This window comes from Lithobates pipiens, unplaced genomic scaffold (genome assembly GCF_037356315.1).
Source record: "Lithobates pipiens isolate NorthernLeopardFrog02 unplaced genomic scaffold, aLitPip1_a1.2 Scaffold_27, whole genome shotgun sequence".
NCBI classification, from domain to species: Eukaryota; Metazoa; Chordata; class Amphibia; order Anura; family Ranidae; genus Lithobates; species Lithobates pipiens.
In genome coordinates, this window is record NW_027507788.1 from 159,206,751 (window position 1) to 159,223,205 (window position 16,455).

Genomic DNA, 16,455 nt, shown 5'->3' on the forward strand with positions numbered 1-16,455 from the left:
TTGTGAACTGAGAGAGTTTTTTTTATTTCTTTATATCTTTTTAGAATAACAAAAATACCCATAAATCCTGCTGGAAATCCAGAAAACTCATTACTTCCTCTGCTGCACCAAAGTCTCAGTGTCATCAGCCTTCCCATTGCTCTCGGTGGACTACAAAACACCTCCCTCCATGGTATGGTGATGGGGGTGTTTTGTAGTTTTACTACACTGTGGGGAGATTTAATATATCTGGTGAACACAGAATCTGGTGCAGGTGTGCATAGTTACAAGGGGGGGGGGGGGGGGGGAAAAAGCCTGAAAATAAAAATAAATAATAATAATAAAATAATAATAAAAATAAATGCAGCCACCGCATATGTCGCCGGATTGGCACTGTCGCACTGGCTTAGTACACACTTACTGGGTTAAGGCAGCTTATTAGTGAGCTGTATTCATTGTGCAGCACTGCAATGCAAATGTGTCAGGGTGTCGATCAGCATGAATAGAGCACAGCGCTCTATCAACATGAGTATTGTGTGAATGGAGCCTAATGCCTGGTATACATGATGGGATTATTGGATGAATGATCGTCCTGTTTTTTTTGTTGTTTTTTTTTTTTCTTTTTGTATGCTAATCTCCTATAATAATAAAAATAAATTGGGTTACTGAAGAGCATCCCGACGACCCTGATGATCAATGAAAATCTGTCCAGCATCCCTCCATGAGGCCCACAGCAAATTTCCTAAGGTGTGGGCCCTGTGGTAGTCACATGCTCTTCCAACCATGCACCCGACCAGTTTTAGGTCTTTCTAAATTATAACTATTGTTATTATTATATAGGATTTATATAGCGCTGACAGTTTACGCAATGCTTTACAACATTAGGGCAGACAGTACAATTACAATACAAATCAATGCAGGGGGGAAATCAGAGCCCTGCTCATTAGAGTTTACAATCTAGGAGGGAGGGTCAGGTTATACCAAAGGGTAATAGCTGTGGGGGATGAGCTAATGGAGAAAATAGTGCAGTTATGGAGGCAGGATAGGCTTCTCTGAAGAGGAAAGTTTTCAGGGATCGTGATAAATTTGGAGACAATCTGACAGATTGGGGTAGTGAATTCCAGAGGATGGGCGAGGCTCGGGAGAAGTCCTGTAGGCGGATATGGGAGGAGGTGATGAGGGAGCTAGAGAGCAGGAGGTCTTGGGAGAAACAAACAGGACGATTAGGTTGGTATTTTGACAATAGGCTCGTTTTTCACCCCCCCCCCCCCCAGCCTGGGGGAACTTTTTCTCCTCTTTTCTTTTCTTCTCCTCCTCTCTTCCTCTGGGACCTTGCTCTCTCCTTTCTTACTTTTCTCATCTTATTCTCTTGACCCCTCCTCCCCCTTCCCCCTCCCATTTTTTTTTTTTTTGTGTTCAATTTGTTTTGTTTTGTTCCCTTTTTTGTCCCTTTTTACCCATCCCAGCCCCTGGGCCCAAGGGCTCAGGCACCCTGTGTTGACCCCCGGCCTAGGTTGGTAGGTCATTGCTTAATAATTTACACTCGTAGGCACAATCTGCTTGCAGCTTTATGTGGTTCTATACCATGCTTACTGTTTATATACCCTGCATGGGAATTTTGTGGTTGTAATTTTCAATATATTTCAACAAAAATGATGTATATTGTGCATCAGAAAATAAGAGGTCACTAAAGTTACGAAAATTCTTGTATGACAGAATAACAATCCGGAAGTGATGTAATGTTTTGCATTTGTATTATTTTTTGGGGAGAACACTATACTGATTAAAACAAAAATCATACATTTTGATATCATACGGGAAACCTTTTTATGTTTGTCCCTTCGGATAATTTCTAATGAACTGCCGTGATCGGCTCTCAAAAGCTCTGTACTAACAATCAGATTATCATACGTCTGCTTCAAAAGTGGTATTTTTCAAACGATTTTCTGTTTGTGTGTATGGGCCTTAAAGTGTTACTAAACTCACAACAGTAAAATCAGTCTGTATATGCAGTAAAGCATGCTTGTTATACTCACTGTAGAAGGGGTTAATCTTTTACATTGTGTAAAAAGGCTGTTTGATCCTGTCTTCTCTGATTCTCCCCCCCCCCCCCCCCCCCCCTTCTTCCACTGTCCTCTGATAAGTTTCTGATAATACAGAGTCTATGGAGACAAGCTGCACATGCTCAATTTGGTATGTATTGCTAGAGCGTTTTTTTGGGGGTTTTTTTTGGGAGAGTGCATGTGATCAGCACAGGGCCAATCAGCACTGTCCAGACAGAGGGTCAGGGGTCCGACAGACAGAGACTGAAAACTCCTACTACAAGCTTTTTTTTTTTTTTTACCAGTGCTTGGCTGTACACTGATAGAAGTCACACGACTGCTATATACTGCGGATGAGAAAGGGTATTTAGCAGTTTTTATTTACTAAAATAATTGCATTTCCTTGTTCTGTGTACTGTGGGATCCCAGATATAGTGAATGCAGGGTCCTGGGTTTAGTAACACTTTAAGGACTGCTAATTTACAAATTGTTAAATTACATTTTTCATCTTGCCCTTAGATATACTTTAACTGGCTGTATGCTTGATTTAGTTTAAAGATTATAATGTTGCCATAAAGGACAACCAGGCACTAAGCATTTTAAGGAGGTGGTCAGACTTGGCACCCCATGGCTGGTCTGTGCGGTGAGATTTGTCAGGTGATCTGCTAGGGAAGCCACTTCATCTAGAAGAGGGGTCTCAAAACTGCGGGCCGGGGGCCAGATGCAGCCCATTGCATGCTTTTATGCGGCCCTTGGGGCACTGTTTCATCCACTGATACCAACAATGGGATTAATTCCCCCCCCTACACCAATGAAGGGACACAATTTCTCCCAATGACACCAATCATGGGGTCCAATAACACCATTAATGGGGCCCATGACACCAAAGATGGGGCACAATTCCTCCAGTGAGACAAATGATGACCCATTATTTTTTTTTCTCACTGATGTCTACTCCCACCCACTAAAATTTGAAGGACTGTAAACTGGCCCTTTGTTTAGAAAGTTTGGAGACCCCGAATCTAGAATATCAGTAAATGTGCCCATTAGATCTTTAAATAGTATTACAATATTTTCTATTTATTGTTTCAGTTCCAAAAATATTTTGTTTAGTAAATAAGTTATATTGAGGTAAGTGGGAGGAAGTGAAAGAGGAAACGAGAACCCTGATGTCACAGCAGGGAAAGATGTGCTGTCAGTGCTTGGCTCTGCCACATCTGTCTGCACTTTATATTTATATAATTCTAAAATAATAAGTTCTATAAACTCTCACATAGACCCAGTGAAGTGACTGCCTCAGGTTATACACAGGGATGAAACAAATCCTCCTACATATGTTGTACCTGTTTATCTGCAGTCTTCTCTTCTCAACATCTGTTCAAGGTCCAGAATTTATAAAGCTTGTCTAATGCCCCATACACACGATCGGAAATTCCGTCAGAAAAAACTTGGATGGTTTTTGGACGGAATTCCGCTGAAGCTTGGCTTGCATACACACAGTCAAACAAAAGTTCTCTGAACTTTCGACCATCAAGAATGCGGTGAGGTACAACACTACGACGAGCCGAGAAAATTAAGTTCAATGCTTCAGAGCATGCGTCGAATTGTTTCCGACCATGCGTAGGAATTTTGCATGTCGGAATTTGTACAGACGATCGGAACTTTTTCCGACCGAAAAATAGAGAACCTGCTCTCAATCTTTTGCTGGCTGGAATTCTGCCAGCAAAAGTCCAATGGAGCATACACACGGATCGGAATATCTTACCAAAAGCTCTCATCGGACTTACTGGCAGAATTTCTGATCATGTGTATGGGGGTTCAGAGTTCAGACAGCAGGGTCGGTTAGCTGAAATTACACTCTGCAGAGCTCAGTGAGGAGAGCTATGAGTGCTGATTGGAGAGAAGGGACACACCCCCCTTCACACAACTCGCAGGAACAGAGCTGAGGCTGTCAATCAGCTGGAGGTCCCTTCCCTGTCACCATTTTTCTCTTGGTGTCAGGAAAACTTGTCAGAAGTGACTCATGCAAATAGCAGCGGAAGGAAGCAGCAGATGTAAATTACACTTTGCTGTGCTGTGGATTGAGACAAGTACACACTATAGAGGGATATGCTTTGTTCATATTTCATGTCTGAGGTTTACAACCACATTAAAGCTGATCTCCAGCCTTCCCTTCAGTCTTGCACAGTTGTCCCGCCTCCTATCCTGTACTGACATTTCTTACTCTGATTTCAGTGCACACTGAGAGCTTCTCACAATGTGCATTAGAACCTGTAGCAAGTCAGATTGAGTCCACCTAATTTCCTGGCTGGAGGACACCCATCATCTTCTAACTCTTCTCCCCAACCTTCCTGTCCCGCTCCTTTCATTCATTGGACTTCAGTTCTTTCAATCATGGAGGCTGAGCATCACACATGGGTGTTACCCTGAGCGGTCTGCATGCAAACACAGCCTGCCTAGGAATGTCCATTTCTCAGACTGACACCCACCCATCAAGGCATTTTGATGTTTGCGTAACTCCTAGCAAAATCCAGCCCAGTGGCGGGGTGCTGTGATGATGTCAGAAACAGTATCGGCTGGTGCTCCATCGTCGCTCCAGCCCGTCACTTTACACTTGCCCTCCCCCCACCCCATCGCTCGAGCCTGCCACAACATACCAACAGCCCCCAATTCCCCAATCCCCCCCCCCCCCCCCCCGTCGCTGGCTCACTCGCTCTCTGGCCCACCAGGTACTCCATCAGCCCTACACTTACCCCATGCAGGTCACGGCTGCGGCATGGTTGCTTCTCCTCTCGGCTAATCTTGTCTTCAGACTCCTGGCCAATGGAGTCTTAGGACTCCTGGCCAATGGGGTCTCAGGACTCCCATTGGCCAGGAGGCTTAAGACTCCATTGGATTAGTGACTATTAATTTGCTAATGTCACACAACAGGATGGGCTCACTGTGCCATTTTTTTTTTTTTTGAATCGCGTGCTTAAAAAAAAAAAAAAAAAAAAACCCCATTGGAATCCATGCATCTGGGGCCTTGCATGTAGCTTAGGGGCCGGGCATATAGATTAGAGGGGCGGTGCCCCTGCATGCCTAATGAGTGGCCGCCACTGGTCAGGAAGCTATTTACAGCGCCCGGCCCCTCCCACTAGCCACAATCTCCCTGCATTGCATAGGGAAGCACAGAGACCCAGTGATGATGTCATTGGGAATTACATATGGTGTGCAATAAAAAAGGAACCAAGGAAGCCAAAAATATAAGCAGATTAAACATAAGCTTTAAAAAGAACAATCTGATTACTGTATATTGTGGAGGGTATAGAGTGTAAAGGGTTCTGCGTGGCCTTCATAAAGGAGTCAAGGATGTTCAGCTATCAAAGTGAATGTTGGTAAATAAGTTGAAACTCTGTTCATTTTAAATACAAAGTCCTGATTGTCGGCTGTCCATTAACTACTATGTACCCTGAGCAGACTAAACTAACCACACACCTCCATGTGTCCATCTCATAAATGCCATAATAATAATAATAAAAGATTTCTTATTTTGTTTTGGTACCTGCAGAGTGAGGAACGTGTGCCGTAGTTTGGTCGATCGGTGTGTTCCCAGCTTCGGTGGTCGTCACTGCAAAGAGAATTCTCATTGTATTATAACTGTTTTCTGGTTTTTAATTGATCCTCAGATAAAAGTGTTCTGTAAGAGATCCCGTGCCTGGTCCCTCTATGCGCCCAATGGTAGAAGTCCAATGTTTGGGGGAAGTTGTGATCTGTATCAGGGATTTTATAGGGCTCCTTTCACATGGGTGGCTGGGGGGCAGTAAAAACAGGTGATTGATGCGTGTTACCTCCCCCTGACCGCCTACCTACAAGCAGACATGGTGTTTCTTTGGTGAGTAAACCTTGCCACAGTTGGTATTTTTAGCATTGCAGTGTTGCAATTTTAATGCAACGTGCCAAGTCTGATGGGCACATTGACCCTGCAGCAGCTTTTTCTCCAAGAAAGTGTTTAGTGTTTCTATTACCCTGTATTTATTCATGGCAGCAATACTGTTAATAGTGCTTTATTCCAATATTTGAGTTGAGGTCTGCTATATGAAATGAGGCTATCAGCAAGGGGTCAGTGACAATGTGGGGGGGGGGGGGGGGGGCAATCTGTGGAAATATGGACATGAGGTAGTGACAGGAGCACACAACCAGCTGTAGCTGGCATAACTCAGTGGCACCTACTAGTGGCAGCTTTGTAGAATACATGACTAGAGCTGTGCTCCTATCTGGCCTTCTGGAATTAAGGCCTACATTTCCAGATTTTGGTTGGCATGGTCACTTCCCACCCAGTTGTGCAGGAGGTGCATGGTTTTTGGATTGCCTGCTGGGTAATGGTGGTGAACCACGTTGCCTGTATAGCCAGAGAACACTCACATAGGTTGCTGAAATTGAATGTGGCTGTAGAGTTTCCCATGGAGAAGCTTCTGTGCCTCACAACACAAGTGACCGTTGATCTGTGCGTAAAAGCGTTGATCCGCAAGGTGCTGCTCGCTGTGCATTTCTTGTCATCCCCCATGAATGACTCTTTCCTATTGCCTGCAAAATAAGAGGGTTTCATGAAAATCATGAACAGCGTCCCTACATGTGAGGGATACTTTGTCAGTTCATTCAGGAAAACATCTCACTTTCCATGTGAAGATTATTGGTCTTATCTCAGAAAGGAAGGAACCACTAGAGGGCACACTTACAAACCTGAATCTCAAAATGCAGTTGAGAAAATATGGAGCAGCAAACGTAAAAAAAAATTAAAAAAATAAAATAAGAAAAGATATGTAGCGGTTATTGCAGCCAAAGACTTACATTATCACAGATGGACTGCCTGCACACAGGCTTTCCAGCCTGAAATGGGGGAGAGAGCTGGCTGTCATGTCTGCATGGACTTTTCACCCTCCCTCCTCCTTCCTGTTTTCACTGACTGAGTTTATTGTAATGTGAGCTGACACACACACACACAGAGTTGTAATTCAGTAGCCTCTCTTGTGCCCCTATTGGCAGGAAAAAGAACCAATTAAAGGCATGGCTACAGTAGCCAATGGGAGAGACTGTACTGATATGCAGGAAGTGCTGCAATGGATTCTGGGACATGCAGTTCCCTCACAAAAAGACCCCATAGACTGGTATACAGGGAGAAACTACAAATCCCAGAGGGGTTTTACAAAATAGAGGGCTGGCTAAAGACTCCATTTTGTGTTCTGAGGAGATTCTGAGTGAATGAGGCAGTGAGAGAGACACAGATGTGATCTGAGGGGGTTGCTGTTACCCACGGAGGGGATCCATCCAGCCACAGCTCCTGAGGTCTGTGTACTGATCCTGCTACAGTTCCAGGAGTCAGGCGGCGATGGACATCCAGCATGAGAGGGAACCCGGCTATGTGTCCAGGTGTTCCTGAGGGCGTGGCTTTTCAGGGGAACTTGCCGATTGATCCTTTGGTCGCAGGATGGGTGAGCGGGCGTTTTCCCATCTTTGAAGACACGGTAGTCAGGCAACATTGCCTCACCTGTACCCACATTTGTAGGAATACTTGCACCCTGCTGGACAGTGACTACATTCTACTTTGCCTGTCAGGATACTGCTAGCATCCCACATCCCATTTTGCCTACCAGGATACTTTCAAGTACCCCTTTGTTGTTTGTCCGAAGGAGGGAGGTCCAGGAGGCAATGAGGGCATCTGGATACACGGCTGGGGTGCCTATGGCCCTGAGCAGCCTGGTGAGAAAAATCCTTCCTTCTGTGTTTTTTTTTTTTCCTCTGTCTCTGTGGGGGTCAGAGGGCTTAGGACAGGGTGCGTTTGGGGGGCTGTGCATGGCACTCTAACTTTAGGGAGTCAGTAGCTCTTTAGACCTGCAACGGTTTTGGATCCGTGATCGGCGAGGGAACCACCACCAGTGACTGTGTGGGCTACGCCGAGGGTCAATGTAAGTGGGCCACGAGGTTTCCACCTCAGGGGTGGCCAGCTGGACAACAGCTAGCTAGTGGGCATCTATAAAGTGATGCTGAGGCAGACACAACAAAAAAAATAAAAAAAAGTTTTAATTTAAAAAATCTGAATAAAAACGTGAAGGCAAGAATACCACAGGATGGCCATTCTACGTTTTGCGCTGTGGGACATTTCAGGGCCGTCTGAAATCTGCGATGCGTGTGAAGCTCTGGAAGGTGTGGTAGGTGGCATCTTTTCCTTACGCCACTGGGAGAAGTTTTATCTGCATAGGGGCAAGCCAGACGGGAGTAGACAAATTGGGAGGAGGACATCTTGCCTGATCCCACCAACCTTCAATTGTTTTCGGGTGTTGCAATACTTGGCCAGCGTTCTCCGCTGAAACACGATGGACACTGGTTTCAGCTAGGCTTTTTATTACTTGGCCGTTAGTAGGGAGGCTCACAGGGCATTTTGGGGGGGGTCTCAAACTAATCAGTGAAAGGTGTTTAGGCCATTCATTTGCGATCATACCATGGTCATCAGCCTTTAGATATAGTGGATGTCTTTGACTAGGGCTAGGAATTTGTTTTTCCAAGTGGTTTCAGCAGTGCAGTTGTCTCGGGACCTCCAGCCTTACAAAGAAGAGGCATTGTTGCAAACTTTATCGAAAGCCTCTGTAGATGCTGTGTTTCCTGGGGTTTTTTCCAGCATTGCCATTTATTGCGTCAGTGCTAAGAATGCAGCAGTAGTAATTTTCATGTTCTTTACTAATAAAGGTAGGGATGTGAGTAGGTTTAAAGCCTCTGCTTCTAAACGGGTACCCGGATCGGGAGGCTGCTCACATTGTAGAATCATTTTTTTAGGGTGTTTTTTAGGATTCCATGTAAGTTGCGGTACATGCCCGACAATGTGCGTTTAGCTCTCCTTCCAATCGTGGTTTTCCGCAAACCTTTGTGGGTTTGAATCGGGCGCTTGGAGAGACCCTTTTTCAGCTTCCACCTCTGGCACAGATGGTCGGGTCCCCATAGGGGGTTGTCCCAATAGTTGCACTAGGTTTTTTTTTTGTCTTCATCACCAACTTTAATGCCCTATTGGCAGCTTAGTGAATGATGCGCTGGACCCGCTGGCTTACGGTCACTTATACCTCATTTGAACCTTCAGTTTCCTGGGGGCAAGGTATTTTCTGGCTCGTTGCTAGCCAAGCAGTATGGGGACATTTCATTCTTGTCAGGTCACCTAAGTCCAGGTGACAGATGTCAGGAGTGCACCTCTAAGGTAGTGGGCTCTAGGACTGACTGCTGCGGTTTGAACCCTGGGAGGTTCAGGAAGCAGGTCTACTGGATCATTAACACAGATCCCACTGGGAGCTAGAGCATAGATTCCCCAGGGAGCAGAGCCTAAGAGCCAGCAGGTGTTCACCAGAGCCTCTATTGGTGAGGATGGACTACGCTGCAGTCTGGCTCTGGGTCGTGGCCCCCAGGGTCTCATAGCTCATGCTACGACTCGTGGACTACAGGAGAAGAGGAAGGAAGAAGGAGGCAGCAGGCTGGAACAACAAGGATAGTAAAGGGATAAGTCAAGGTTGGGGCCACTAGCAGACCACTAGCAGACAAGGACAACAGAGTGCACGCCAAAGGTTCAGAGTCGCAGGCAAACGGGGATAGTCGGGGACACGCCAAAAGGTCAGGGTCACGAGCAAGAAATTTTTTGCCTGTAGCATCATTCTGATGGGCAGGATTTGCTGGCTGTGTTTATCGGTGTCAACTTCGGGTGTTACGGGTTCGTATATGGGAGCGCTTTGGTAATTCTTTTATGGGTGTTCTTTCTGGATAGACGGTCCATTAGCTAAGCAGATCTAGACTGGTTCACTGATGGGGCGGTTTTCTGGCTATGAAACTTATTTGAGTTCTGAGCCATGGTGCGGGGAGTGGCACTCTTTTTAAAATTTGTTGCTGTTGGCTTCATTTCCCATTGTGCTTGCTGTTTTGATTTGGGGTCGAGCTATTATAAAGGGGAGGGTATAATTCCACTACCATAATTTGGGTGTTGTGTTGATTAATGCCAAATAGGTGGCTTCTCCACATGTCGTTTGACTACTGCCCTTATTTCGTTTTTACTTGCAACTTCACACATTTGTTTGTTGTCCTAGTTCCTGGTGCATTAAACTCACTAGTTGCTGTCTTAACTCATTTTCCCTGGGACGAGTTTCGTGGGTTGGCACTAGAGGATTGCATTGTAGCCGCCACTGGATTTATTTGTACTCCTTTTTATGAGGTAAACTGGTAGGCCTATTCTTGGGTGAGGGGGGGTTGGTTTTTTCTCTTATGAATGAAGCAGGTTTTAGAGAGTGGAAATTGACCTTTTCTTGTCTCCTTTCTTTGTCCTGGGTGTTTTAGCTTCGGCTGTGGGTTGCAAAATGAGCTGGTCTTTCTTTCTTCTTTTTCTTAAATTTTTTTTACAATTATTTTTAATTAATTTTATTTTTTTTATCCACATTTTCTAGGTGCCAGATTTTACAAAGGCCTTTAAGGTTCTATGGGCGCTGAATGTCACAGGGGCCGACGTTGCTATGACTTTTGGACGAATGTTGTCCTTTCTTGTGGGAAGTTCCTTTCTGAAACGCATGTGACAGTCTGCTCTGCTCTTTCAGGGAGAAAATAGTTCCACTCAGTCCTTGTTGGCCTTTTTTGAGGTTCTACTTATCAGGGAATTTGTTAGTCCCTTTAAAGGGTGGGTGGATTTTGTGCAGGCACAATACAGTACACCCTTCCTCCCCAACCCCTTTATAGTCTGTATGCGAATAGAGGTATTCAGATTTCTTGTTCTGGGATAATTGTTCACTGGGTTTCCCTGTTATTGCTGTAGAGAAATTGTTTGAGTGCACGGCCCATTGTTGGGACACGCTGTATGTTCTGTGCTGTCAAAACTGCACTTTGTTACTGTATTTCCAAAATGTCTTCTCGCATTTCAACCGGATGCCAGGCAGTTTTTCATGCTCTTTTCGCTAGGTGCAGTCACCTTTTTCTATATAGCTGTGGTTATGTGCTGGGGTTTGAAACACATTGGTAAGTGGGAGTTTAATGAAGTTTGGCTATGTTCAACAATTTGCTGCAGTTTGTAGCTCATAGGCAGGTCTTTCTGTCCTTTTGTTTGTCTTGTATGTTACCGTTGTTTTGTTCAATTTGGTGCATGGTTGGTTGATTGTTTATTACAGGTGTCATATGGAGCTTCGTCTGTACCTTGGGGCCTTATGTTCTTGGGGAGCTGGAAGATTAGACATCAGCCCCTTTGGGAGGTAATTGGGTCCCCTCAGGGATATGGGTTTAGCTCTGTGGTTTGGGGTGCATGACGGGCTTTGCGAGGCTAGGAGTCCAGTAACACGGGTGGCCCCAATTTTTTTCTAGGTTAGATAGGTCCCTGGTAGGCTGTGTTTTCCAGGGGAATTATGAATTTTGAATTTGATCCATGCGGTAACTTCTTCAAGAGGTTACAATCATTAGGCGCTTGGAGTTGTGTATTTAAACGTGGCAATACCTGGGGGTGATGTGGTTTATCACAATGCAGGGGTTACTGCTCTGTGGTTTCTGTGTTTTTAAGATGGGATCTAACGTGTCTTTCGGGTTTGGAGGGGTGCACAAGTGTAAGGTTTCACACTTGTGGTGGTTTGGGGCCCTAGAAAGCGTGGAAAATCTGGTGTTTTGGGGAAAAGGTGGGGAACCATTGTTGGTATGGTGCCTCTAGTTGGTGGTCCAATAGTGACCAGGTCATGGTAGATCAGTAATGTGTCTGAGGTCAGCTGGGATTGCCCCCGAGGCGGTGTATTGCGCTGGGGGCATATTTTAGCTAGTGGTGCCACAAACACTATGTTTCAGTAATATGGTAACCTTCAAGGACTTCAAACCCAAGTTGACCTGTAATGTTATGTTTTGATTTATTTGTTTGTATAATAAAATGCCTTACAGACATTTTAATCCCATTTTGAGTCAAGTGTTTTATTGGGCAGTGGGAGGTATAGCTTTAAAGGCAGGCCAGAGGTTTTTGGTAAATGGTGACCTCTGATCTATCCTAGTCATGTTCAATACATTTGTGTCTGTTTTACCGAGGCAGTTCTTTGGGGTTGAGAGGCATAGTTATGGGCTGAACAAACTTAAGCAGCTCTTTCGGGGGTATTGCTACAGATATTTCTGGCAAATTTTGCAGCCAAAATTCTCAGCATGATTTTCTTTTTTTTTTCATTTTTGTTCTGTTAAATATACTAATTAAAGTGTTGTGTTTTATATTGTTTCAAACAGAGCAAAAATGGGCTTTTCATTCTGCTAAGCAGTTGTACCCTGTGCTTTCTGCAGTGTTATCTCAATCATATAATTAGAAAGTATATTAACACTACAGAACACCATTCATGTATTGATATAAGGATAGAGGGAGGTGTTCTATAGTCCTGTCCTAGGGTGAAAATTCTGCTGCTATATAGATACAGTACATTAAGTGACTGCTATCCCCAAGGACAGGAAGATTTGCTACTGACAGGATCACTGTGTGAATATAAAAGGGGGTAAAAAAAAACTGAAAAAATAAATCGAATGCAGCCATCACATCTAAGGCTGGGTTCACACTGTTGCGTGACATTAGCCCTCACACATTATTGTGTGCTGATTAAAGCAGCCCATTAGTGTGTTGTGGTTTGTTGCACTGCTATACATACGGTGTGCTGCAAAATATAATATTTTTTCGCCTGCCCTCTCTCCAGATGAGAATGTTACGCGGTAGTAATATCCTCTTGCCAGTCCTTCAGTATATAGAACACAATAACATACAGAAGCGCTGGACTTGATTCTTGGCTTTCTTCAAACACAAGTTGGTAATAGTCCTTGTAGAATAGATCTAGGCTGCTTTGAAAACACAAAGTGGGGATTATTTCTTGCAGGAGTGGAACACCCGGCCTTAGAGGGTGCAAACAGAATAAACAGAACGCCAAAGGATCAGTTCAAAAGTCCATTTATTCTTTATTCTTGACAGTGATGTCAACAGGAACCAGCACATTCGGAAGCCGAAATTCCCCATTGAGGATGAAAATTGATTGATGGTGTTCCTAATGCTGCATACACACGTATCAGACTGTCCGCCGGACTTTCCGAACGAGCTACCTGCCCACACACGGTACTTTTGCGGCGGACTAGGTCCCAGAGGATACTGGGACTGTGACATCATAATGGGCGGGGACATCATCCGGCGATGTCCCTATACAAGTCACCTGTCATTGTGGCCAGAGACAGCGACGAGGCAACAGCTCAAGAAGAGAAGAGGAGAAGAACAGAAAGCCAGAAGACAACGGCAACAGAAGACCGGGCCACCGCTTGTAAAAGAGCTAGAAGAAGGTGCGGTGGCCTGGCAAGAAGAACCGAAGAGGGGGACAAGACCTCCGAAGAGGGCGGCGGCGAAGAAGAAAGCCAGGCTCCTCCGCTAGTAAACGAGCTAGCAGAAGATAGCGGAGGAGTCCGGCGAGAAGACCCCCGGAGCTGTGCAATAAACTATTTTAACACTTGTGTGTTGTGGTTTTTGTTTTTTACATTTTTTTTTTCACAGGTGAATAGGTAGGGGTACATTGTACCCCATACTCATTCACATAGGATGGGGGGCTGGGATCCGGGGGCCCCCATATTAAAGGGGCTCACGGATTCCGATAAGCCCCCTGCCCGCAGAACCCAGCAACCAATGCCCAGGGTTGTCGGGAAGAGGCCCTTGTCCTCATCAACATGGGGACAAGGTGCTTTCGGGTGGGGGGGCCGCGCGGCCCGCCCTTCCCCAAAGCACCCCCCATGTTGAGGGCATGTGGCCTGGCCGGCCGGGTAGCGTGCTCAGATAAGGGTCTGATATGGACCTAGAGGGGGACCCCCACGCTGTTTTTTTTTTTTTTCAGCATAGGGATTCCCCTTTAAGTTCATACCAGGTGACGGGGCCAGCGATGCCTCCTTCGCTGGTTCCAGCTACCTGGAGCTGCGCTCAAAATGAGCGGACTTTTCTCCGCGCGGGAAAAGTCCGTTCATTGCAAAAGTACGGCGGACTAGCACATACACGGCCGTATTGTCCGCTGAAATGTGAGTCCGGTGGACATATTTATGCGCAAAACTACTTTCTTAGTCCGCCGGACTTTTGGGTAAAAAAAAGTCCGCCGGAGCCCCCACACGGGTGGATTGTCCGCCGGACTTTTCCACCGGATTGTTTGATTCTGTGTACGCGGCTTAATATGGACTATATTAAGGTCTCCCTAATGTTGCCCCTACAAAACCATTAAGCATTAAGGTGAAAAAATGGTGAGGGTTTATAACCCCTTTAAGAAATCAGATAATCCTTTGGGGTTATCTTGATTTATTTTTTTATTTTTTCTTAATTACTTTTTCCTGACAGACTCCATGGCAGCAACGTGTGGGTTAAGTCCCGCCTCCACTACCCATAGGACACTACTCCCATAAATCTTTGCTCCCTGCCCCTGGCCGTGTTCTTTTTTTGTCCTCCTCCGAAGGACCCAGAAGTGGTCTTCCTACCTGAAGATTTATCATCCCCACGATCGAGGTCGGCCGGTCTGCGACTCTGGGTCTGGAAAGTCGCATTACTCCGCTAAGCCCTAGCTATTAGCAGGGTATGGAGTGGGCAGTGGAAGAGGCGCTGTGAAGAAGCCCATGTCCTGGCCACTGGCAGGCAGGCTGCGCATTGGTCGGATAGCCAGCTATTAGCAGGTGACCTGTTTTGCCCCCTGGAAAGTCCGGTGTCATCTTACCTTATCTTCGGCCGAGTGATCGATCGTGGTGGGAGTGGTGAGAGGTTCTAAAAGTTCTTTATGGCAGCAGTTTTTGTATCTTATTATCTGTCTTCGTTTGTTTTCTGTTTGTTTGTATGTGCAGGCATGGCGGCTGGTTCTTCCGCGTTCCAGCCGCCGTTCTACTTCCGGGTTTGCGTTTTCGGCCGTACTGCGCATGCGCGAACGCGGTTGAGATCGAGGCTTGGTTTCGCGCATGCGCGATAGCGGCAAATTGCCGCTGTTTCGCGCATGCGCACAGGCACGGCGGTGACATCACAGGGGCGGGCTATTTAAATGTGGAATTTGTCTGCAAGCTTTGGGAATGCTTGCGGGCTGTTGCGGTGACTTCCCCCTGCCTCTGTGTTGCATCCACTGGTAAGTGGCATTCTGGGATAGGGAGGCTATCCCTTCCCTGTCCCTTGCACTGATCCCTTGTCATCTTTTCAGCGCGTATGGATATCGCTGAGGACATGGATTCCTTACCGCCTGCTTGTGGCCAGCCCTCTCATAAAAGGTATTTCTAATGATCACCTGAAGGTCTGGTGGGGGAGGGGTATTTATCTGTTAGCTCTGTCCTGATGTCTTGTCTCTTGTGGTTTCTTGTCTTGTTCCTTTTTCAGCCCTTCCAGGTCAGAACAGCATCGCAGCTCTCATAGAGGGAGCGACTCCTCCAAGTCGCATCACCGGCACTCCTCTTCCAAATCTAAACATTATGGTTCCTCCTCAAGATCAGGACACCGTAGTGAAGAAAGATCGCACTCCTCGAGGACTCAATCTAGTCACTCAGCTAGTGCCTGTTGGGGGTGCAGAGCTCTTGTACCGGCAGGAAAATCTTTATGCGACCCTTGCTACGCCAAGGCTTCCAATGAAAGGGGTGACGCGGATCAACAACTTAAAACCCTGGTGGAAAAAGTTGTTAAGGAGTCCCTCAGAAATATTGAGGGCCAGTCCTATGTTCCCCCGGCAGAGCCGCCACTTTCTCCAGGAAGGGAGACTCAGCTGCAGGATACTTGGGAATCCTCTGCGCATAGCCACCCCTCAGCTGCCATATCTGACAGTGACTCTGATGAAAGTGATCCCTGTGTGGGCTTTGATTTCGCTCTACTGCCTCCTCTGGTCAGAGCTGTTAGAGAGACACTGAACTGGGAAGATTCTGTGGCTGCTCCTTCCAAACAAAGAAAAATTCTTTAAGCAATTAAAGAAGGAACGGATTAATTTTCCTTTTATCTCTGAGCTAGGTGAGATTATCACAGATGAATGGGGCAAGGTGGAGAAGAAAAATTCCATGCTATCAAAGGTTTCGAAACTCTATCCTTTCAATGAAGAAGAGGTGAAGCATTTGGAGTCAGCGCCATTGGTAGACGCAGCAGTCATGCGGCTGGTGAAACATGTCACTCTTCCCTTAGAGGATACCGTGTCTTTTAAGGACGTTCTGGACAGACGAATTGATGCTGATTTGAAGAGAGTGTATCTCACAGCAGGAATGGCCTGTAAGCCAGCGCTAGCTCTGGCCGCTATGTCCAAAGCAATGGAGATATGGACAGATAGTGTAGATGAGACACTTAGAAATATCTCTGAAGATACAGCTAAGAGCTCACCTATCCAAGAGCTTAGGCTGGCCTCCGCCTTTCTTGGGGAGGCCTCTATCGACATTATACGCCTGGTGGCTCGGGTGATGCTTTCTTCTGTTA

At 46.0% G+C, this 16,455-nt stretch overlaps 1 protein-coding gene across 3 annotated transcripts in view; it reads right to left on the reverse strand.

Annotated features, from left to right (window-relative positions):
* The window catches only part of CRTAM (cytotoxic and regulatory T cell molecule), an 85,732-nt gene that overhangs the window by 37,064 nt on the left and 32,213 nt on the right, over nucleotides 1-16,455 (reverse strand). For all 3 annotated transcript variants that reach the window (XM_077457760.1, XM_077457759.1, XM_077457758.1), the window contains exons 5-6: nucleotides 6,426-6,587; nucleotides 5,566-5,631 (exon numbers count right to left, since the gene is read on the reverse strand). In XM_077457760.1, the coding sequence (XP_077313886.1) occupies nucleotides 5,566-5,631; nucleotides 6,426-6,587 (228 nt within the window). The remainder of the gene's footprint in view (nucleotides 1-5,565; nucleotides 5,632-6,425; nucleotides 6,588-16,455) is intronic.